General features: G+C 36.5%; 1 protein-coding gene across 1 annotated transcript in view; it reads right to left on the bottom strand.

The window, feature by feature from the left end:
* Positions 1 to 20,432, bottom strand: part of LOC131075090 (glutathione S-transferase 2) — a 220,333-nt gene extending 199,901 nt beyond the window's left edge. Inside the window, exon 1 of the mRNA XM_058011911.1 lies at positions 20,278 to 20,432. Within this exon, the coding sequence (XP_057867894.1) occupies positions 20,278 to 20,295 (18 nt within the window). The 5' untranslated portion in view covers positions 20,296 to 20,432. The remainder of the gene's footprint in view (positions 1 to 20,277) is intronic.
* Positions 20,433 to 26,532: the final 6,100 nt, after the last annotated feature.

The following is a 26,532-nucleotide window of genomic DNA, read 5'->3' as shown; positions in this document are numbered from 1 at the left end:
TATTCCTCTTTAAAATCTACACACATAAGTGTCTTGGGAGCCTTGGAATGATGATTCCTAGGTTCAATCATCCACTCTTTATTAATTAAACTCTTGCATACACCCATCTTCTTTGTGTATCTGTCTACATAATCTTCCTTGGTCACATCCTTCATGTCTGTACTGCGTGGAATACCGAATACCTGAACAATGGCATCCTCAGCAAGGTAGGCGATGACAACGCCCTTCGGACTCTTGATCATCCTTGTGAGCGGATCGTAACATCGTGCACACTCCAGGATCAACTCACTGCACTGTATGGATTGTGGAAACCCAGCAGCATGGAAAATGCCACTCTTCATAATATTCGCATATGCTGGAGAAGGAACCTGATCTCTGGATCCGAACATCCGACGCTGCATCTAGTTGAAGTCCAGGAAATGCATGTTGGTATCAGTGATCTCCTTCCATCTGGATGAAATCTTAAACTCTGGATAAAATCCAATCTCCAACCTATTCAACAGCTCTTTCCTTTCCTTGTATCCTGATTTTGACATCGCACCTGTACGAAGCTGGAAGTTAGTCCTAGGATAAAAATAAATACTTGTAATAAAATTCCTGACTTTCTATAGATTTAGCTAATTCAGAGCATGGAGTCAGGAAAATAATCCATACACTTAGTAAGTTTTAGCAATTACGTTCAATGTGTGACAACACTAAGGCATGGAAGCCTTCCATAAAATTCATTTATACCTCCTTATGCTTAGAAAATATGCAAGCAAAGAATGCAAAGGAGTATACCGGATTGATGATGACTTAGGAAAGGTGTGAAAGGTTGTGTTTTCACACAATGAATGTCTGAAGACACCTTCCGCAGTCAACAATGGAGGTCAAAATTCTGAAGACAACCTGAAAATTCAGACTTTCAAAACATGTTGTAATCTTCAAAATGTGCATAAAATCAATAAAATCAGTTTTATTGATGAAAACAATCATTTTCTGGAATGTAAGTATGGCTGGTAAAAATTTAGTTTTCTGAGGACAAGTCTAAAAATCGAACACTTCAAACTTACTTCAGACTTACCAGCACCTTGCAAAGTGGTTTAAATCCCTGAAAATGATGAAAAATTGCTAAGGAAACAACCCCAAGCAAATTCGCCAAAGTTGGTTAGGTGGCTGGAAATGAAAATTTCTGAGGACAACCGTCTAACAATGGAGTTTCAGACCTGCAACAGCAATAAAAGGGTCTAAAAAGTGCACAGAAAACTCCATAAATGCCTCCAAATGCTAAATGTTTAAGTTGGAATTGGCTGGGCAATAAAAACTTAAGTCTGAAAATTAATGGCAGCCATTAATGGAGGTCAAAATCTGAAGCAAACCTCAGATCTGAAGCGAATCAGCAGGCTGGAAGTGATGGCAGCCAACAAACATGCATGAAAATCATCAAAACATGGCACCAAAACACCTCCCAAGAAAAATCGAAATTTCCCCAAATCTAGCGCCAAAAATGGAATTCTGAAAATTGATGTCAATGGTAGCTCTGATTTGCAGCAATGGAGGATGGCAACAATCTGAAAAAATCTCCCAAGTTGGGGTTGAATACCCCAAACACAAAATTTTGCCTGACTTAGCAAAAATCGAAATTTTCAAAATTCTGAAAATTGTTGTTAATGGCAGCAATCTGCAGCAATGAAGGTCTGAACAGCAGCAAAAAAGGGTGGAGGAAAAAATCGCCCAAGTCTTCAATCAAGATTTTGCCAACTTTTACCAAAAATTGCTAAATTTGGAAAAATCACCAAACTTCGCAAAAATCGAAAATCTGAAACTGGTCTTTAATGGCAGCCAAGGAGGAATAAGTCAGCAAGCTGGAAAAAATGGAGGAAAATAAATCCCCAATCCCACACTTAACAAAAATGCCTTGCTAAAAATTCGCCCAACTTGGAGAAAAAATCGCTTTCATGGAGACACCTGGCAGAAATAATAATAAAATAATGCTGAAGTTCCTCTCATATACTTGCTTTCACCTCCAACTTTCACCACACAAGCAATGTGGGATTAAAAAACACTTGTATAAATACTTGCCTGGTGAAACCCTAACTTGCTTCTAGAAGGTTCAAACATTTAATAATTATTGCAAGTTATTAAATTTGCTTTTAAATTTTAAATTATCATTTAATAATTATTTAAAAGCAATTAAAATGGGGCTTTTATTAAAATATTCCAATTTAAATCCAAAATAAAGCCTCCAGGGGAAAATCGCTATAGGTTGGGATTAAAAAATCCCTTCAAAAATCGCTTAAGTGTCAAAATTTGCCCCATAGGGGAAATTCGACCCATGCTTGGACAAAAATCCACGCTCAAAATCATCAAAATGCACATAAAAACCATCCCAGGGGAAAATTGATGTGAGTTTGGACAAAAATCCAGACAAAAAATGCACTCATTTTGCAAAAATCACCCCCCAGGGGAAATTCAATGGGTGTCTGGACAGAAATCCACACTCAAAACTCACTTAACTTGAAAAAATACCTCCCTGGTGGAAAATCGACCTCAGTCTGGACAAAAATCCAGACTCAAAACTCTTTACAAAATGTTCCCAGAGGAAAATCGATCTCTGTCTGGATAAAAATCCAGACAAAAATCCTTACTTAGTTGTCACAAAAATCCTGGTGGAAAATCGACCCAGGCATGGGATTATCCTTGCACTCCAGTCCGCACTCCCAGGGGAAATTCGATGGCAGTCTGGATAAATCCTGACACTTAGCCAAATTTTAGCATTCCCAGGGGAAAATCGCTCCAGGTGTGGATAAACAGTGGGGGAAATTAGTGGCCAGTATGGATTCCAGGGGAAACCCATGTGTAGTATGGATTTTGAGTGGGGGAATGGGTTGGGTAGTCTGGAATGTGAGGGGAAAATCACCTCTAGCATGGATTTTGACCCTTTAACCCTTGGAATATGAATTTCCCTTAGGATTTTATCATTTTAACCACTCAAAATCACTCAGCGACTTTAAATTTAACTGGACTTATACTAATTTTCCAAAAATATGAGCGAAATGCTAAGAAAATATTGGAATAAAGTGCGAAACCAACTTAAATATTACCTTAGGAGCAAGAAAACAACTCCAAAAGGTCTGTGAATATCTTAGCACTTTAATATCACTTGATGCGCGTGTTTAAAAACACGTTAACGTTCAATAGGTCTAACACTTAGCAAAAACTTAGGATCATTAAAATATCATCTTTTGCAACTTGATCCTAACACTTCAAAAACCCTAGACGGCACTAAACATGATCAAAACTCCGAGACTCGGGCACGGGAAACGCAAAATTGCCCACTAAGCAGCCAAAACCCTAACCTAACAACGCAGGAAGCTGGCAAAGAGGGGGTCCCCGTTAGCAATGGGGCGATGTGTGAAAAGGTCACAACAGTAGTGTATGCTGAAAATCTAAAGGGGGACTTACGTTAACAAATGTCTTTGAATTGTTGGACTTAGACGGATTTAGCAATTTTAGGCTCTTTCTTTTTTAGATTTTCTGGGATTTAGACTTTCAAAAAAAAGAGAAGAGAGATATGGTTTGAGAAAGATAATATAATCCTACAAACTCCGGAGACGGTATCAATTGGGTGCTCTCGAGAAACCAAACTTTGCTTCGCCACACTAGGGACAACTACACAAAGCCGGTGCAATCTTCAATGGGTTGTGCTTATGATTAAGATGTTGGGATGCACAGAGGATGGGCTCAGACTAACTTTGCATAGTGAAATGGAAATCATCCATTCACCAAAAGTATGAGAGGAGATACACCATCGATTGACACTTATCAAATCCTTCATTCAAATTAACAACAATGAAAGCAAATCTAAATTAACTTTAACTAAGTGTTGAGGAAATTGAAACCATGCAAATCATTCAAACAATAGGGATTACAAAGCCTTAAGAGAAAGCGCACATGCAATATATTATCTGGAAATGACCTTACGCAACAATATGTCAAAAACCTCACACTCCCCAAATGAGAGGAGGTAGCCTTATATAGTTTTTCAAAAATAAATGAAGGGTCGAGATCAAACAGTGATCAAGGGCCCAAATTGAAAGCTACAAACCCTAATTAGGGTTTCCCAAAGCACTATCAGCTTGAATGAATAAGAAAGTGACATGTGGCACAACTGCTAATCTCACTGAGGTGAGGGTCCAGTTTCCTCTTTCGCAGATTCGATGTACCTGGACACGATAAGCCTGACCTCCTCTATGGTGACATTTGGCAAGTTGCTAATCTGGAAGTCGATGATGTCCACATCATCGGTACATGTGGCGAGGATGCTCTCCCACTCAACTACTTGGGCAAGAAAGTTCTCATCGATGAAGAGAAAATTTGCAATCCTCGAAAGATCGCCTTTGTCAATCATCCCTGAGTCCTTGAAGAAGCTTGACTGAATCCTGGCTCTCAGGTTCTCTGCCTGCAAGTGCTTCTCCCTTATACTCTCTTTCTTCCAGATCTTTGATGCTACATGAAACACCTTGCTCAGGATCTCCCTGACACTCTCCTCTGTCTCAAAGCACTTAGTCTCAGATTTCTTCAAAACTTCAATCCGGGTGACCAAGGCATAATACCAAGTGTTGAAGTCATACCTATCCCCGGCCTGTATGACACCTGCATCCACCAAACTTCTCTTCGACAAGCCTCGGATAACCTTCAGATGCAGAAGTATTTCATCTTGATTTCCTCCACGTCTTCCCAATTGGCAGCTAGGTCCTGGATACAGCTGACCAACAAAGAGGCTAACTCATGTGCTGACACTAAATTTTCCACCAGTATATCAGCACGTGTTGAAGCATCTGAAATCCACTCCTTGGCCTGTGTGAATGTGCCCTTCATATCCTCGTAATCCTTCATCGATTCCTGCTGAAAAGGCTGTGGAGGGGTGACCGAGATCTCATGGTTAAGTGGCCTGGTAAGATGGAGAACATACTTCCTCCATTGTTGGTTTTCTTCCTCAACCTTCTTTCTCTTCTCTCTCTTGAGCTAAACTTGCCTTGAGGGCATTACAAGAGTCATCAAAGTATTGGACCTCTTGGTCTTGGGTGGGCTTACCCAGCTCTATAGTGGTGATCTTATAGTCCTCTGGAGCAACACTATCCCGAGTTTTCCCTTCCTTCGGCACAGCTATTTGAACTGTCCTGAATCCCGCACTATCTCTCCGAATCAACGAGAACTTTTTGGCTGGCTTGGGCGGTTTGGCTATGACAGGGTCATTCACCTTCTCCAGAAATGCTGTTGTGATCTCTTCAGAACAGGCTTCCTTAGGGACCTTAGCCCTTATCCTTTCCCTTAGCCAATCAGGGATAGTTGATTGCTCTACGGTATTCTGATCAAACCCATCATCTATCCTTCCTAGATCAGTAGCTATACCATCCAAGAAGACTACTGGAGATGCAGGCGTTTCAATTTGCACTCTGTCCGGACTTTGGACGACCACTTTCATTATTTCCTTGATCGAAGGAGAAGGCACTCACTTCATTATTAACCATACATATGTCCATCTCCTGCTCCTCAACGGCATTATGATCAGGTATGGCAGATGCGACACTCAGGATGGAATGACCTTCGTTGGATTCCCATCTCTCCCCTATAATCTTCTTTGCTATGGCCTTTCCAGAGCTTCCAACTAACTCCTTCCTCTTCAGGGACCCAACACTCTCTGGATTCCGGGCATTGCCTGCAGAGATGCAAGGGTTGGAGGACAAAGAGTCGTCTACTCCCATCAAGTCATAGGTCAAGGCCACACCTTTAAACTTCAATTGTTTTGTCCTTTCAGATGTCCACCACTTAGAATACTCGAACACCGACCTCATGAGGTCTTGCCAGATCTGATTTCTCTCCCTCTGCCCAATCTATCAAGGCTAGTGGTTCATTCTTCATCTTTTCAAAGCCCGGTTGCTGAAGATCAAGGTTGTCCTCTACTTGGTCAGCAACTCTAAACACCTTTATCACTCTTACCATGCTCAAGGGAATCCTCGACCAAAATCTCTTCCTGATTTCGAAACTATTGGCTGCGTTAGCCCAATAATCTTCTAAATCAGCTCTGTGCTCAAATTGCATCCCTTCGATCCTTTTTAATTTGTGGAACGGATCAAAATTCTTCCTTGCCTTCAACTGATAAAAGGGATACCAAGCCAATTCCTTCTCAGCAGTGGCAGCAGCTTGTGATGACGGACATGTTTCCAGTCCATTCCCAATCGTGAGAGAGGAGGTTCCCGCCTTCTTCTGCTTATCTCTTTGAATTGCCATATACCCCTCCAATTGCCTCACAACCTCGAGTAACACAACTCGGTTGGTAGGGTAAGCTGGAAGCTTATAGGGAGACCCGGTAAACCCCTAAATTCTAAGGTAAGTGAACTCCGGGTATTGGATATACCAATATCCAAATCTACTGATGAAGTCCATAGACTCTTGAGAGAGTCTCTGATGCAGTCCACCTTGCAACGTTTGTGTGATGTACATGAGAAATGTATCATTCGCCCTTTTAAAATGGAACTTTTCTTCCATGTGGAGCTGGGGATAACAATCATAGACTGGAAACTGGTTTTCCTTGTTCCCCACTTCCCCTCTGCAAGTGAGACCTCTATATCTATAGGTTCTAGTCAGGGAATAAAATAGGTACGAACTCATGAAGAAGGTCCTATTTGCTTTCAGGTTCTTTAGCTGGCTATCCAGGTTGTCACTTATCATCCAAGCCCAGTCTATCATCTTCACTCCATTCATTATTTCATTAATAAAATAATACATCCAGGGCTTGAACGGAGCACCTTGAGGATTCCCCATTCTCCTGTTCAGCAGAACGATCATATCTCCGATATCTTCCTTGAAGTATGCTCTCACCAAGCTCTTCCTCTGAAGTTTGGAGGCACCTTTCCTTGGCTTATCCAGCCAGGAATGATTGACGATGGCGTCATACTCCTCCAAGTGATCCTGATACATGCGATCAGCTTCATCCTTGGTCACGTACACAGCGTTATGATACTCTGGGATTTTGAAGGCTTCTCTGATGGCCTCATCACTGATGTTCACCAATATTCTCCCATCAGGTGCAACAATATCTCTACTGGCGAGGTTGTAATGCCTAGCACATTCAGCTACTAATTCGGTACATTGCATGGTGGGGAGAAAACCAGCAGCATGCACAATGCCACTCTTCATCATCTTTCGTGCGGTTGTGGTAGGCACAAGGTTGTCCAAACCAAACATTCGCTTCTTGAATTCCCTCAGATTAGTGTCGCTTGTCCAAACCAAACATGTGCTCAAGGTTAGTGTCGCTTACATTCTTCCACTTTGAAGTCATCCTTGACTCAGGAGGAGCGTCTTTGTCCACTTGAAATTTCATAGTGCCTAGATTCTACAATTAGACAATGAAGCTTAAGTTAGAAATTAATTTGTGAATTGAAGAAAATAGGGACTGTGAATGGCTAAGTGTTTGAAGATTTGATTTCATTTTCATACTTAGCCAGAAATATGTATTTTCGTATATAAATTCTTCAATCCTAAGGATGATCACAATCCAACACCAAGTGTTATAACTTCAAAAACTCTCTTTTACTTAGTCAATAAAATGATTTTCCTTCACTAAGAATTCGAATAAATTCACTAAAATCATTTTCAATGACTCTGAAAAACTCAGAAAATGCACAAATCTGCATCGTAAATTCAACTTCACCTTCGAATAGATTGATCTCAGAAAACTCAGAAAGGATGAACAATTCTTCCTTATACCAGCTGGCTTTACTCAAAAATTTGTGAATCCTTTGTCAAGAAGCAATATCGAAATTTTCTCCAGATGAACTCCAATCTGTAAACACTTCTTTATGCTCTCCTTAGCTAAAGAATTTCGAACTTCTTGGTGTAAGAATGAAGTTACGAATGATGCGTTTGTAATGAAGTTGAATTCCTAATTAGAAACACACAAAATCATCCAACTCATGTTTCTAAATCTAACTCAAATCTTGGGAAAGTGTTGTCATCTTCTTTAGTTCGAAAATCCTTTACTTGTGCAAGTTTCTAAATTGTTTTTAGTCCATAAATTCGAACTAGGCTTACAATTTAGCATCTTTCAAAAAGTTTCTAATCTGGAACTCAATCTGAAAATCCTTTTGATTTGCAAATATCTTCTTTCCAATTTTAATTTTGAGTTTCCATTTTGAATTTTCAACTCGATGATCTTTGAAAATCTCTTTTTCCAACTTTCTAATTTGATTAGGAGTTCGATTTTTGGGAAGATTTGATGACATCACTCACATTCTTGTTGACTTTATTTGACTTCCAAGAGTAGGGCGGAGTTTTGAATGTTTAACTTCATACTTGGGTGGACTTTTGGAAGGACTCCAACATGTTTATTTGCCTTCGATTCCAAGCTTGGGCGGACTTTTAGAGGCTATCTTCATGGGCGGCCTTTCTTCTTCTCACCATGCATGGCGGGCTTTTATGACTCCACCATCTTCTTTATCAGACTTGGGCGGACTTTTCATTACCTTCTCAAGGCATAGGGCGGAGTTTTGAAGCTATCCAAGGCAGACTTTTCTCTACCTTCACAAGGCATGGCGGACTTTGGATGCATCTCCTAGGGCGGACTTTGGAGTGACCTCAACACATGGCGGACTTTAGATCTCCCTCTACATGGCGGATTTAAGACACCTCTCCAACATGGCGGACTTTGAAGGCTTCTTCAGGCATGGCAGAGTTTTGAAAGGTCTCGTTAAGGGCGGAGTTTTGATGACATGGCTATCTTCACACCTTGGCTAGGCGGAGTTTAAATGCATCACCAAGGGCGGACTTTTGGAAGGTCTCCTAGGGCAGACTTTCTTCACTTCACAAGGCATGGCGGACTTTGGATGTATCTCCTAGGGCGGAGTTTTGAAGGTCTTCCTTGGGCGGACTTTTGGTCTATCAAGGAGGGCGGACTTTGGTGCTACCTCAAGCAAGGCATAGGGCGGAGTTTTATAAGACGTCCTCAAGGCATATGGCGGAGTTTTGAAGCCTCCACCAAGCATGGCGGACTTTGATGTTCCCTCCAATATATGGCGGACCTTCATACTCCCTCTTCAAGGCGGACTTTTGATGCCTTCACCCCATCATGGCGGAGTTTTATGACCTCTCCATTGCTGGCATCTTGGGCAGAGTTTCTATTACCTGCCATAACACTCAACATCATCCATTAGTCAGACTTAGAAAACATTTTGGAAAATTTCAAAATTTCACAATTTATCCAAATTTAACCAGATTAACTTGAAATTTGAAATCCATACTCAGGCAAACCATCTGAAGCATCATGACCCCTAAAATGTAGGAAATTGGCTTTTTAGGTCAAAACTTGGAAATTTTGGATCACGGTCGAAGCAGGTCAGTGGTATTAGTGCAAACCCTAGGTTCCCATTCCGAAAAAGCAAAAAGAAGACATCCCTAAAAAATAGGGAAAACTTTCTAAAAATAGCCATACCGGGGATTGGGCTAAAAATGCCAAAAACGAAACTTCCTAAAAAATAGGAAAAAAGCAGACTTTCTAAAAATAGAAAGTTGTTCAAATTCGTCCAAATCAATTGCGATCTTCGTCCTTTGGCCTTTCTAGGCACTTTGACGATGCCCTGACTCTAGAATCACTTGGTTTGCAAAAACTAACTTTCAATCTCTGGGACTCGAATTGTTCAAAACTGAGCAAGGCTTGACAAAACTGAAGCGGAAGGCCACGGGACACTAACAAAAACCCTAGAAAGCAGGAAAAGAGAGGGCCCCCATTTGCAATGGGGCGATGTGCGAAAAAAGGTCACAACAATACCTTAATTTGTGTTTGACAAATTTGTATTAATGTGCATCTAGTTAATACTGTCTACTTGTTCTTCAGAATAGATTACTGATTTAATCTTGAATGTATATTTATACAGATTGCAATTATTCTTTATATATATATATATATTATCAATTATAAATGTATTTACTAATTACCTGTTGTATAGATTATTAATACCACTGCTGACTTAAAATATTAGTTATTAATATATTTGTGACTGTAAAGGCAGACAGATCTGACGCATCATTATATAAAATTAACATGACTCATACGTATTGCAGTCTATATTAACATTACTGTTAAATTCTGCATACAGGTATTATCAGGCTTCATATATTAACAAGCACATCCGCTATGCATACTACCGAGAACAAGGATGTTACTGCCTGTAACTCAATAACAATTATGTTCCGATCTGATCGATGGTGATAATATATATATTCTCCTCCCTTCGATGCCTTTGATAGAGGTTTGCCCAGTCTTAAATACCTTTCGGTGTTTGCAAATAAACACATCTCTTCATACCGAGACGTCTACCTGGCCAAGGGATGTCTTCTTTCCCTCGTTGACCGATTAGACTAAGAGCCCAACCTAAATATTAGGCACTGTTTCCTTTTAATTGGTAGTACTTGTTTAAGTAATATATATATGTTAAATGATATATATTTAATTTTGTTCAAAGTAATATATGTTAAATGATAAATATTTAATATTATTTTGTAATACTATATATATAGTTTAATAATAGCAATTTGTCTACAAATTATTGTTTCGTCACTAATTCATATGTTAAGTGCAAGGAAAAGAATGGCAATAATGATATTATGAAAATATTAATGTTGGGATATTACACAAGGAGCAGTGAAGACAAGTGATTGCATACATTAAAGAATCATTCAGAGACAGCAGCCTCTTGCCTGAAGATATTACATAATTGCATGAACATCTCGGTATACATCAGACATAGCATTGTACTACCATAAGGAATAAAGTGATCATATCCAAAGCAAGTTGCATAATTTTATAATCAGATATTGCTATCAGTTCATTCTCATTTTGCATATATCTATATATTATATCAGAAATAGCAATGGATAACTGAGTAGACTATCCTTTACTTGATTTCATTGCCATTGATTGATAAAGTAAGAAGGATAAATTAAGGTAATTGTCTCATAAAGACTAACAGTCTTAAAACGGGACAATACACAACCACCAAATAGAAAGATAAAGTATGTGATTGAGCTGGCAGAAGAAGCAAAAAGTGTCATTACAACTCCTTATTGCCATCACAATAGGCATAAGGAAGAGACCTATTAAGGAGCTCCTTGAGAAGGGACACATTTGTCCTAGAAAAAGTCCCTTTGCACCTTTTGTAGTTCTAGTGAAGATGATGGATGGAACTATGCGCATATGCATAGATTATCGTGCTCTAAACAAGAAGACCATCAAGAATTGGTACCAATTTCGAGGATTGATGAAGTCATTAATGAATTGCATGCTGTGGTCTATTTTTCAAAAATAGACTTAAGATCTAGGTATCAGTTCCAAATCAAAGTTAGAGAATAAGACATCCAAAAAACTATATTCTAATGTCACTTTGGACATTATAAGTTCTTAGTTATGCCTTTCAACTTGACTAATGCACCCACAACATTCTAATCTTGCATGAACCAAGTCTTCAATCAGCAACTCAGGAAAATTGTTTTAATATTCTTTGATGACATCTTAATATACAATAAGACTTGGGAAGAGTACATGAGGCACCTAGATAAAGTATTGGGAATTCTTGAGGCCCAATCCTTGTATGCAAGGAAATCTCAGAGTGAAATTGTTGTCACAAATTTTTGCATTTAAGACATGTGATCAGCTTTAAGGGTGTGAGAGTTGATCAAAAGAAGATTTGGGGCATCTTGGATTGACCATCACCAAAGACTCTCACTCATTTCAGAGCTCTTTATGGCTTATGCAACTTCTACAAAAGGTATGTAAAGAGATTTTCATAGTGGCCGCCCCACTCACTAATTTGACCAAAAAAAGAGCATTTGCATGGTCTACATCAGTGCAGCAGATGTAATGTCCCTTTTTAGTAAAAACCCTAATTTTTGCCCAAATGGAATAGGATGCATACCTGATTGAGATCCTGCAATAGGTTAGGAAATCATTGAAATGTATATAATTAATAATATAAATCTTCTAAGAAAGATAATTAAGTATAAATTCTCTATACATAGGGTTAGGAACCTTAACTTGACCATAGTTTTTGTTCAATTCCTTATCGGAACTCAACCATAAGAAAGTGGGAGTAAGGGAGAACAATAAGGTGTCTAAGAGACCCTCTACCCTAGGCCCAAGAGCGGAGTGAGAGCCAAAGCCCCCTTGGCCTCATCGGACCATCAGTCAACTACCATGAGGTGGTCTACCTAGTGAGGTATCCTATCACCATTCTCCTTCATCACTTCCATCCTTATCCCTTCCATCCTTATCCTTCTCGTGGTTAGAATTCCCTTAATCCAATAATCAACCATGATAGAGTTTGGAGAGATACAATAGAGTGTCCTAAACGTCCTTCCCCTCTAAGTCCAAGAGCAGTGGACTCTATCTACACCCCCTTGGCCTCATGGGACCATCGATCAACTAAAATAAGGTGGCGTACCTAGAGGAGGACCTCATGACCGTTCTCCCTTCTTGTACTCCCTTATATTACTATCATAGCAGTTCACTCAATATATATAATTGTCCATCATTGATTGTTCCTTATGCCAGATATAATATGAATTGCGTATACCATTCTTAATTATGTAATTATAAATTCTTATTGTATTGTTTATTAACAAGAATGATATGCCCAATATAATTGGCCACAAGGTATTGTATAATCTGAATAGACATTCAATCTACAATTATATTCTATTATGCTATAAAGTTATGAATAGGGAAGATCATACCAGATCTGCATTAACTAATAATATGGTTGTAAATGCTGGCTGGTCCTTTATATTTCCAATTTCTCGCAGTTCGCCTAATGTAGTTGTCTGTTATATATATGTATTGGTGGTCCACTCTTCTTGATCCCTTCAGTTCACTGATTACTGAAGACACTTCTCCTTTATCTAAAGGTTGTTATTTATGTTTCTCCCATGATTCAATAATCTCTGTTGTTTATGCTTCTTCTTTTCCTTTCCTTTATATCTTTCCATGTGAGGGAGAGGTCACACCTCTTCATCATGTATGCCCTTTGGCAAGACACACCCTTTCTACCATTAGCACCCTTTGAAAGAGTGCAACTCTTCATTATATCTGTCCTTTGAAAGGGACACAACCTTTCATGATCAGATCTGTAGTTCATATTTAAATCAGATCTGAACTTTTGATTCCCCAATTATCCCCCTCTCAAATGAGTTTCTCTTCTCCCTTTTATATCTCATGTTTGAGGGAGTCACAACTTTTCATTTTATGTTCTTTGACCATTCATTAACTTAATTAAATTTTAATTATATTTAATTATATTCTTTTATATTTTAATTTTAAATTTATTTTTATTCTTTTAAATTTTAGTTTTATTATTATTAGATTCTATTTCAAAATGGGGACATTACAGCAAACTTATGAGCGGTTCAAGACAGTCATTAGCTCTTGTCCTACATTCGCCATACCTGACTTCTAAAGCTTTTTGAGCTAGAGTGTGATGCTTTAGGAGAAGGAATTGGTGCTATGCTGATGCAAAAGAAGCATGCAATTGCCCTCAAGAGCAAGAAGTTGAGGGAAGTAGAGAGGAGATACTCCATCTATGACAAGGACATGTTAGCCACCATGCATGCTTTAGCCAAGTTAAGACAATACTTGGTTGGAGGTATATTTGTTGTTAAAACTGATCATAATAGAGTCTAAAATATTTTCTTAGCCAAAAAGATTTTAATGAGAGGCAATAGAAGCAGGTAAGTAAGTTGTGGCAAGCTTACGATTTTGATACAAAATAAATCAAGGGTAAGAAGAAGGTAGCGGTTGATGCATTGTCAAGAAGGCCACATTTGACCTCTACGATGAAAATTATAACAGATTGGAAGGGACAAATTCTTGTGGAATATGCTAAGAATCAATTTGCTACTAGTATTTTGGATTGTACCTTGCAAGATGATAAGTATGTAGTGGTAAATGAGTTGATCCTATATAAGGGAAGAATCTTTTTGGTGGCTTGAATCTAACATAAAAGAGAAGGTTTTGAGAACTTTTCATGATGCTCCCTTGGCTAGTCGCCAAAGATATTTCAAGACATACAGGCTGATTCGGGAGAGCTTTTCATGGATGGGCTTAAGGATGATGTCCTCAAGCATATTAGAGAATGTAAAGTATGTCAACAAAACAAAAATAAACAGAAAATTTCCCTACTCATCTAATGCAATTTTTGCCATTCCCAATCAAAAATGAGAAAGTACTTCTATGGACTTCATCACCAAATTGCCTAAGGTACAAGGTAAAGATTGCATATATGTTGTTGTTGATAGATAAACCAAATTTGCACGCTTCTTTGCTATCTCTTCACGTTAAAAAGCTTTCCAGGTTGCTGACTTATTCTTCAAAGAAATATTCAAGTTGCATAGCATCCAAAGAACATTGGGAGTGATGGGGATAGCAGCTTCCTAAGCTTGTCTTAACAAGAGTAGTTCAAATTGACTGGGACTGAGCTCACTCCCACCACCAATTATCACCCACAAACTAAGTGGCAAACTAGAATTGTAAACAAGTGCATGGAAGGTTACTTAAGGAATTATGTTTCAAGCAGCAAAAGACTTATATAAGATGGCTTCATATTAGAGAATATTGTTATAATACTTCTTATCATATGTCAATGAAAATGTCATCTTTTGTGGAATTACATGGATATGAAGCTCCTAGCTTCATTGAACTCTTATTTTGTGACAGCAGCATACTAGGAACCAGAAACTTATTGCAGCAGAGCCAAGAGGTGTTGAAAACTCTACAAGATAACCTCCAGCATGCACAGAATCAGCAAAAGTTGTATGCCAATTAGCATAGAGTTGAGTGCACTTTTGAGGTTGTTATTGACAGTCTACTCTTAAATAGAGTGGAGTCTAAAAACATAAGCCGTGATTTTATGATCCATTAAGGATCATAAGGAGAGTTGGAAAAGTAGTTTACTAGTTGGGGCCACTAGAAGGAAGCAAGGTGCATAATGTGTTTCACTTTTCTCACCTAAAGAAGGCACTTGGTCACAACGTGATTGCTTTTGTTGAGTTGCCTCCCTTAGATGAAGAAGGGAAGCTCATCTTGCTTCTTGAAGTAGTGAATGAATTTAGAGAATACAAATTGAGGAATAGAAGCATCAAAGAGTATTTGTTAAAATGGAGAAATCTTCCAATTGAGGATGCTACATGGGGCGGAGAACAAATTCCGTAGCATCCTGATTTGTAAATTCTAGGGGCAAGCAATTTTGTGGAGGATGGATTATAATGTCCCCTTCTCACACATGAGCAATTGCTTACCCATTAGCTTATTTTCCAAAGTTTTCCCATAATCTAATTGGCATTCAATTAAGCTGTCAAAAGCTACTTTTCAATATTTTAATTGACAGTTTACATTTAATTACTTTAAAAAGGTGTTTTAAGTGTGTAGATAAAATGTCTCTAGGCTCAAGGTGATGAAAACTAATCATAAGGACACTTTATATTTTATTTTATTAAGAAAAAATGTTTTATGAAAAAAAAAATTATTTCTTCAAAAAAGCAACAAAAAAGTAAAATGTGTTTCAATGAATAAGCAAAAAAAAAAACTTTTTTCAAAAAAGCAACAAAAAAAACTATAAAAGCAGGTTACGTCTTGAGAAGAAGAATTACTATGTTATTTTCATTTTTTAGTCTCTCCGAGCAAGAACTTGTGTTCTCCATATTTCTCAAGAATGTAAACCCTTTTGCGATACTAATTTAGAGGACGGAAACCCTCCCAGTTGGATTTGGTGGTTTTACCTAACTTTTGATGTGATTTAACAAGGGTTTGTTGCTCCTTTTTCTTGAAATTGTTTACTTGAGTTTTCAGATTATTTGTTAGTAAGATTTTGGTGTGTTTGGGATTGTCATGCCTCGATTTTGTATTAATAAATTAGATTAATAAAACAAAACCAAACACATCCTAAGGTGATAATGTATATGCCAACCTGACAACAGTAGTATTTAATATTTCTTTTAATTCAACCGTTTGAAAGGTAAATTGGACTAATTGTGTCATAAAGTAATAAACAGGTATTAGTAGTGGCAGACCACATGTCAGATCTGTCTGCCTTTGCAACAATTAAATAGATCACTAATATATGCGGCAATGTCCATTAAGATTGAACCCGTAATTTACAAGGAGATGCCTATTAATGAACAGCGATTACTAAGTTCAATAATTAACAGCAGCAATGTGAATGTTAAAAATATTAATTGTTAGTCAACAAATTAATCAAGAGGCATGAGAGTAACCCACATTAATCAAGCGGCAGGGGAATTTTATCGGACAGCATTATTCCAGTTTGGAGGCATGAGAGTAACCCAGGCCGAAGGCCCAAAATCGGCAGCATTCACTAATCGAAGTATATCTGAAATAGCCCATCATTATGGCATGTTAATAGCGTCAAGATCAGAAAAAGGATATTCCACATTGTTGGAAATATATATTTCCAAATCTGAAAACAACAATCTATTACTTTGAGTAGTACCGTCATATTCATTCATTGCATGTTTAATCGATAGATCAGAAACAACATTCCAGACCATCATTACTGGTCAACCATACCATATAAGTTAGAGCATATCCTCAGCAATTCCAAGGAAGTCATCTTTGCAACTTTATAGAATTACAATTGGAGCAGTATATCATCAATCTTCCTGGTGATCGGTACAAGTGATGTTGAGCGTATATTATTAAATATCAGAGGCACCCACTGTCTAATGGTCATAATTATATAAAGAAGCCATGATCACTTGCTAGTCTTTACTATTAAGATCAACTGAGTATACTTGAATAATAATCTCATCATTGTTGCATTAAGCATTGATATATATATATAGATATAGATATATAGAATAAGTCCTCTTTCAAATATTGACTTGATTGAATCAGAGACAGCGGTGATCTTGTGTAAAACATTACATCCGTTGCATTAACACCAACATTATAAGTGGTATCATAGAGTAACATCCCTTGCAATATTTGAGGTTTTGAAGAGAAGAATTCTCTTGCAATTGATTCTTATAAGTGAAATGTTTCTATTTTATAAATCATTAGAGAAGGGGACATTACACTCTTCTTCCTTAGAACTGAAGTAGTACAAAAGTTGACACTTGCATTAAGAATTATGGATGATAAAATTAATTATTTGGTATGATAGAATTAATTATCTAGTATGATAGATGAACAATTTATTTATTTATAATTGATAAATTAATTGAACTATGGAATATCACAGATTTGATTCATGTTAAGATTGATTTATCTCCTAATCAATTTAGTTTAAGTCATAAGTATATTGAAATAGATTAATTATGGTTAAAACAGGCCTAAACCCAGTAGGGGACATTACAGGGATGCATTTTTAGTTGTTGTCCACTGGTTAGGCTTGTTTACTTTCATAGTTAGTGGGTTGATGTTTTAGCATTTAAAGAAGGTTACAAAGTATTTTCAGTATGCACCAGTTCTGTTTTTGACAGTAGTACAGAGTTGTATCAGTACTATATCAGTCTCTTGCTTCAACTTTCAATGTATACTTCAGCTGGGTTGATGAATAAACATTCTAGGTATGATATTTCATGCTCATTTTGAGTCTTTTAGACTAAACTTTTGTTATTGCAGCAATCTAATCTTGTAATCAGAATATATATCAGATTTTTGTAGCATTACATCAATCATTATGCAATATTGCATCCATGCTTGTCTTAAAAACCCTGGATGGTAGTACCACCAAAGAGTATATTTGTATGTATTTTATCTTAAAAAATTGGATAGTTTACCACCAGTTCATATGTATATCATGTTGATAGGTCTTGGTCAGTTCACCACTAAGCCCATTGTATTTCATTAGCTTGTTTTGGCATTGAACAAGCTGATGCAATCAACCATTTTGGTTTGAACCAGCTTAAACATTCTTCCAGTGGTTTGGATTAATACATGTTGTTGGTTGAAGAAGTGTTGGATTGAGGTCGGTTGTGCCGCCTGCATGCTAAGGCTGGTTTGCCACCATTTCATTTTGTTTGCCGAATTTGTAGTTAGTGGTGTGGTTGAAGCATTGTATGCTCTCACCTTGCCTACTCTGGGATCTGCATTATCAGAAAGTGTGAAGGTATTGCATATGCCTTTTATATCAAACAATAACATTTATTAAAAAAAGTTGGGTGGTTTGCTACATTCTTTGAATGTTGAGCAATGCTATATATGATGTGCCAATAGGGGTAAAAAAATCCGTGCCCCAAACAAAAATGCTCCACGCTGGGGATGTTTACTGTCGATCTTAATAAATTGACCTTTTCCTATTGCAATAGCAAAATCTATATTTAACCAAGAGACCTCCTACAATAGATGCTTACAAAAACCAATGCAAACCCTAGTGGCCTCGTTTACAAGCTTCCGTCATCACATTCAGACACAAAACAAAGGCTAATCCTAACTGATTTGATGCTTTTAGATATAACAATAAGCTTAAAATGACTCCACCATTCACCAAATATGCAAGCAACAAACATCTTAAGTGCTCTCACGCAGAAAATAAACTAACCATAAAACATTGTTGCCCTGATACCAAGCTAAATTTGCAAAGCTAAATAAACCCAAGACCAAAATGCTTGAATTACCTATATTCAAACCCCATGTTAAAGATCCAATTTTATAGCAATAGCTATTCTTTATTAATTAACAATTTCAAGAGAAGTATACATACATATAGCCTCTTGGAATGGTGGAATCATGGCAACACATGCCAATCAAGATATTGGTTAACTTCAGTTAAAAGACGAGTTAATTCAATCAAGTAGAGATGATAGGGGCACTTGATGAAGCAGAGATGGCACTTAATTGTCATCAATCAAGAATGGCATATTAACCAACTAAAATAAAAATGCATTCACTTAAATAAAGTTAATAAAATAGGTGCAACGGATATTACATCAACAAAAACTGCTCTTACGGATATGTACCATTATTTTATAAAATGTAAGAAGAAAGTAGGATTATAATTTTGTATTTCAGAGAGTATATGTTATACGCGTACTCAACTAAAGGATTCCTTCAACTAAATTTGAGTGGGACAAAAGGTCTTTTTTTTTTCAACGGGTCTTTATCAAACTGAAATCTAGTTTAAGGCAATCCTTTAGCTGAGTATACATACGAAGTCAGTTGAATATATGTACTAATATGTTTTTCTTCGGGAGTTTTTCATCCTCCTTGTTTTCTTTCAACGTTGTAACAAAATAGTGCTGCATACCCACAATGTGATCCTCCGATGCAAAAGGGCACTGCAGTGGAAATAGGTTAGAGGAAGACTTAGAAAAAAATCTCCTATGGAAACAGGTTACGCCGTAGAGTTTGTGAAATGCCCTGCATTCATTCCACATAATCAGGTAAGAATCTACCGTTCAGAAATAGTCAGCTGCCATTGGGTAGCTTGAGCTACGTCTTTTGAAAACAAAATTCATTACCGTAATCTGTATCATTCATTTAAAAACAGTAACCTAACATACCAACTGGTTTTAACATTTTGCTCATCTGTCTTCGTTGCTGCTGTCTCTCATGGAAAAACAACATCTAAGTATGTGCAAGATTTATTTCTATCTTCATTGATGCTGTCTCTCATGGAAAAACATCACAGTAATTGCAAGATTTATTTCCGGAAAAACTGTGGTATATTCATGAACGTGCTCTCAATCATCAAGAAGAGGAAAAGTGAAGATATAGAGTGCAGACAAAGACTTAAAAAAAGGCCTAGTGAAGATGGACGCGGAACTAGGAACAAGAGTGAGGTGGGGGATGAGGAATAAAGAAATGTGTCATATGAAATAAAGCCCAAATTGTTAATTGTCAAACTTATGTTTAGAAAAGAGAAACAAATTCATAGCCAGCCTGCATGCAATTCTGCAGAAACTAAAGAGCAACTATGGGTTAGATAAGTCCAACAGGCTGTGATCTAGCAGTAAGGTGGGGCACTTATCACTGCAATACCCACGTTTAAATCCTGTGCATATAAAATAACATCCTGCGAAGTGTATAAAGAGTGAGCAAGCTTCTTAGCTAAGAAGCAAAAGAGGCTAGTGATTAATCCAATGACATCCAGCACGTAATTAGAAAAACAATAATAAATCATTAATCACTCAAACCCTCTAAAAACCCGATTGCTATCCAAGCCATGAAAAAAGCTCGCAACAAAGTTCGCGACAATTCGATATAAATTCTAAATAAATCTCCATACACACCTCAACAGTAGAAGCCATGGATGATATTTTGACGAAAGAACCCCGAGAGTAGTGGTGATTCAGTTTCGCAGCTGAGATAATAAATATTTATGCCGACTTTATCCTTAAATCTCCTCTTTTCAGGGTGTGATTTAATATATCTTCCCTATGTGAATAGTGTACTATATTTATATTTTATTAATGTAAAAAACAAAAAAATATATATCTATTTTAAAATTTGTTTATTTTTACAGGTCATCAAGTGTGCATGAAAAAATCTGTGTCTACTTTTGTGAAGGAAACACTTCAACCAAATTCAATTGAGGAAGTATTGTTCTCAATTTTTACTATTTCTTATTTTATATAATCTCAAGAAAAAGTTTAAGAAAAATATTGTGGTGAATTGATTTCTCTATCTTATGGATTAGCTACACTAGATTCTATTTAGTGTTTTATTTAATCTTTTATAAAATTAAATTATATTAGTTATTTTGAATTAATAAATTTAATTATAATCATAAAAAGATTATTAAAAATTGATTAATTAAAATCTTTATGTGAAAGGTCATAAACATATAAAAGTTGCGTGTGTTTTTGAATAAACGTTTTGGATTGTAGTCAACAGTCCATTATCAGAAAGATGAAGAGTAAAGTGAAGGATTGCAAACTTAGACTTAAAAAGAGAAGCGTGTGGGGAATAGATTGGAAAACAAGGTGAGAGGGTGAGGAGGATGGTTCAAGTGTAACACACTTTTCTCTGAGCTGATTAAGTACCTGCAATGGAATTAATACAATGTTTGATAGTATAGTTGATAAAATTTGCTATAGATAATGTTATAAATAGCAATGCATACTATATGTGTGATAATTTATAAGAACTCTAAAAGAAATATATAACATGGTAAATTAAATAACACAACCACATAAATCAGTCATATTATCATCCAATTCATATATAAAATAAATTTGATATCTTTTATCATCAAAGATTTCCAATACTTATCTAAAGTAGAGCACTTGGAATAGTCATTCTCACTCTAGGAAGATTTCATTGGTATGGGCCCTCATAATTATAGCACACTTTGGAGAACCTATGTAAAAACATAAAATGTGCATACATGCACCATGCAAAAGCATCATATCTCTAACTAGGACAATCCCAAGTGTACTGTGTACCCTAAGTTGGACACACTTTATGTGCCCCCTTCTCCAAGTGCCCATAGCCTACCAAACCACCTTCTTCCTCCTTGAGTGATTTCCATGCCCTTCCCAAGTCTCACATGAATGATGTATATAATATTTTAAGAAGTGTTTTGCAAACCATCAAACCCTTTCACAAGAGTTTCCTTTAATAATTATTTAATAAATGATTATGCATCTCCCTTTTTAAAGAGTTTTTATAACTTTTCTTTATTAATCCCTCTTTTAGTCTTAAGATCATAATATCCTTTAAATTGTATCTCCCTTTTAATTCTAAAAAGATATTTCATAACTTTTTCCTCTCTTGGGAAAAATGTCACATAGCATTCATCCTTCCCCCTCCCACTTAAAAAAGAAAAAGAGAAACATGTCTCCCCTTGTAATTTAGTTGTTGTCCTCGGTAGTAAGAGATGCATCTACATTAAAACTCAAAAAATAAATAATTAATAATTGATGAAACTGACATTGAACATATTTGTTCTTCATAATGTTTCTATTTTATTTTTACTTCATCTATATCTTTTCCTTCCTTTAATTCAAAGATATTTATTTATTTTATTTTAATTAACAAGTGATTTCAAGAGAATCTATTTGTCAATCAAAATAATGACAAGAATGCATAGATTTCTTATAAAATATATCATAAATTTATAATTGAATAAATTAATGTTGTTTATATGTTTAATGTCATATATTTAACTTCATCAATTTTCTCTCATATAGCTCATTTTATTTAATATAATCATGGCCTCTCACACCTGTAATGCCCTACCAAGGAAGCCTATAGGATATGAGTAAAATAAACAAGGAAAGAATCGCAAAAAAAAATTGAATTATTTAAGTGTGAACATACATAACACATACAAGAGTAATGCTCAAACCCCAAAATTAGATCAAATTATCGATAATAAAAAACACACATGCAGAAGACTAAACACTTAAAACTTCAAGAAAACAATGGGAAAGGTCTCTCAAACCCTATGGCGGGTTCATTGAGGTGATTAGGGTCACACAAGACCATCCCTAAATTTGCAAAGCTAGAATCAACAAACAAGATAAACTGTTAAATCCAAGGTGTCACAAATGAGCTCCAACAAAAATTTAGTCACACTTGGGTGCCTACTGCCCCCGACAACATCCCAATCCACTCAAGACCCCTTTGAGGTTTCCTTGACATCACTACCTTCGTAACACATGTGAAACAAGGTCAAATTGACACCCTTATCTCCTAGAAACTTCTCTAGACTAAATGGTAAAACCTAGGCTCCCACACCTAAATCAAGCATCTTGAAAGGACACTTTCACATTTTTGGGACACTATCATAGTACGCATGTTTCCTTGACTCATGCATTGTTCCTTGACCTGCACTGGCATCCTCTAGACTCGTTAACTCGCACTATCATCCTCTAAGACGTGAATCTATCTTGACAAGTGAGCTTCCTAGTTGGACAATTTGGCCTCCTAGACACCCAAACCCCTTGGTAAAGTTAAAATACCCACATGACACTTGAATTAAGAGAATTGGGAAAAAAGGTGACCAATTGAATCGAGAGCGGTATCGCCGAGTCACCAAATGACACCTATAAGGCTAGTCGAGAATTGGGTGAACTCAAAACATACTCACTCCACCCAAAAATTTGTAAAACTCAACTCAAAACATACTCACTCCACCCAAAAATTTGTAAAACTCACTCCACATTACTTAGGGATGTCCAAAATAACTAAAAACCAAGTTGAGACACCTTGGGACACCCTATGGGTAGTCCTTGATCCTAAAATGAGTCAAATACACTAAAAGCCACACTAACCTGGTCAAGATATCATGATCAAATTAGGTGATGACTAAATCAACCTCCAAAACTATAGAAACCACATCTACGTTCATTTTAAATCACCTATTGAAGTGTTCCTATGGTAACCACTTGATACATCATGAATTAAGAGATATACAAGATCATACTTTGTGGTTCATTCCAACACTAATCCAAGTAAAACTACACTAATCCATATCAATTATGTTTCAATACATCATTCTCCACTTGGAGTGTTCAAGTTGCATATATTCAATGTTTACACTATTTATATCAATATACATTTGGTTTACATCATACAAGAATGAGAGAGTAAGAATATCATGTGTTGAGGGCGATAGATAAGCTCCTTATTGATGATCTCAAACCAAGTCCACTAGTCCCCAACAATGGTTTACAATCCCACTCAACCATGTGGAACCCTTTTGTCCAGCCCATTGTGTTGATGGACATAGTCACAAGGACCAAACAGTCATACAATGAAAGCAAGGGATACAATAGGCTCACACATACACTATACACAAAGAATACATGGTACATCAAGTCATACAAGAACACAATGCAATTACCATGATGAGGAGGATATCAAACCATAAATCCAATTAAGGTCTCTACTCAAGATTACACAAGGAATTAGATTCTAGAGTGCAGTGGAGGGAGTTTCATCATATGTGATCAAGAGGACACGCCATATGGAACTACAAATTCTCTTATATAGATGAGAATGATGATAATGCAAATCCCAATGCTACATGAGTGGGCATGTCTCTTTGAACAAGTCCAAGTGCTACATGTGTGGGAATTCCTTCTCAAGATACCCATGGCCTCATGATAGCTCTCATGGCGTGCTTGAGGAATCCAATTATCTTATTAGTATTTACTTTGATTTCATTATTAAGTTATCACTTGATTAAGACTTCCCAACATGATTGTCTACATGCCAATTAGGGGTCAAGTGCACATTGGAAGCCACTCCTAGACTCACTCTGACACCTAACCCTAGCCTCATGCCAAATCTAAATGCAAATCATCTCAATAACATCAATTATCTCATTTACACAATGTCATTCTCATACATGACCTAAACATACTTAGTTAGTCACAATACCAAGAAAAGGGATCCAATTTGATCCCACATTAAAATTTGCATATATAATATTGTGATACCACACTAAAATAACATCTCAAAACAATAAAATTTCACTTTTCAACAAATCTCATTTTGTACCAAAAACCAATCCAAGAGGTCATCCACCATTCATGGACCTCCAAAAGCTCAAAAATTTGAAATGCATGAATCAAAATTCTTAGAAAACCCATTGGTTCCTATCAACCCATCATCATAAAAATGCCCTCAAATTATCATTTCAACAATCCAATAAAAATGTGGTAGCATATCCCCATACTAACTCACATTTTAAAGTTTAATTCATACGATCTATATAAACACTCAAATGACAAAATCTAAATTGGAGAAATGCTTCTAATAATACAAAAAATCATTCAAAATAAACTAGAAGAGATTCAATTGAGAAACAAGAGAGAAATAAGGACTCCTACCACCAAACTTGATGAAAACTTAGAAATAAAAATGCACACCCAACATATCAAAAGAGGGAGAAATTTTCGAACAGCCCATAGAATCCACCAATCCAAATCTTTCAAGCCAACACCCACAAAATCCACAAATCCAATCTCCCAAAATCAACTATTCAAATTCAACATGTTGGGTTTTTCAGATCACAAGAGATAAAAATGACTAAGTGTTGTAAAATGAACTTCAATTACAAATATAAAATCACTTTTTGAGTGAGGAATAAAATAATAATAAAATTAAATTCAAACTCAAATATCAATTAAATCCCAAAATGACCCTCATAATTAAATCATGCAATTCTCATTAAATCAAATATAAATAAGACATATCTCCCAATTAAATATTAAATCGGCACTAATATATTAAAATGTCATTAATATATGTATTATAATAGCGACAACTCATAGTTGACTAACTATGCATAGATAATCATTACTGTTCTTACACAATTATGCATTAAGGTAACCAGTCATTACCAAAATGGTAACCGAAGGTGAAATGACATGAACTGAGGAAAAATGTCCAAATTAGGAATGATGGTTAAGGCTAAGTGACATAAATAGCCAATGTGTTGTCTCCTGTAACCACCATCGGGGATATGGGAACACTCAGACCTACGAATCCAGGTGGAGTTGATGTCATGCACCTGCATCAACTAAAACACAAGTACATATGCATATAAATATGTAATACAATATAACTGAAATGCATATATAAACATTCCCCAATCAACATCACAATAAAACTTGGTCAATAACATAACATCTCACTCAATCAAATGATCATATCTAATGCATCATCACAAAACCACATTATCATTAGTACAATCAAAGTGTCATCATAGTATAATATATATGTCATTGTACAACATCATTCCAGCTCATCATAATGGCATCATGCATATATGAGCATCATTGAATCCATGAGTATAAACAATTATCTACATCAATAGTGATATCTACTCTATCAAAAATTTATAATTGTACGTAAGGTGCACCATGTGGATGCCAATACAAAAGAATAACATACGCATAGTTAAAATATTGCATATACAGAGTCAACCTCAAATCAAAATAAAGCAATGACAAAATACAGACATAGGAGGCATTACATCCTCCCCCACTAGGACTAGGGTTACTACTGGAAGCCTACAAAAAGATGGGGGTATAACTCTCTCAATCACATATCACCCTCCCGAGTAGTTAAAGTCTCATTATTCGGGTCCCATTGGACCCTTACCTAGTCTATGTCTCAACCCTTGAGGGTCGGCCTCCGATGCTAAAGGATGCACATGGGCTCCAATGAAATTTACATGTTCTCGATCTATAAAGCACCATGTAATATCCCCATCCAATCCCTAAAATAAAGCAAGTAGAAGGAACCATGTTTGGTCTAAGCATGGTAGGCCTAGGATATTTTCAAGTTAGTTTGTAGCATAAACAATAAGTGGATTTAGCTATAATAGTAAACAAGGGAAGTTTACCAACTTTCATTAATTAGTTTTGATAGGCAACAAATATTTATGTTGTGAGAAAGCTCATTGTATTATCTCTATAAATGATAATAGCTTTTAAAGCCAATACAACGAAGGATAAATGATTAAGACCAAGTATAGGGTAAACACATGGACAACATTCATCCAAAGATGGACAATGACTATGATTGGA

Source organism: Cryptomeria japonica, chromosome 3 (genome assembly GCF_030272615.1).
Source record: "Cryptomeria japonica chromosome 3, Sugi_1.0, whole genome shotgun sequence".
NCBI classification, from domain to species: Eukaryota; Viridiplantae; Streptophyta; class Pinopsida; order Cupressales; family Cupressaceae; genus Cryptomeria; species Cryptomeria japonica.
Note: the sequence above shows the minus strand (reverse complement) of the source record. Positions and strands in the feature narration are given on the sequence as shown.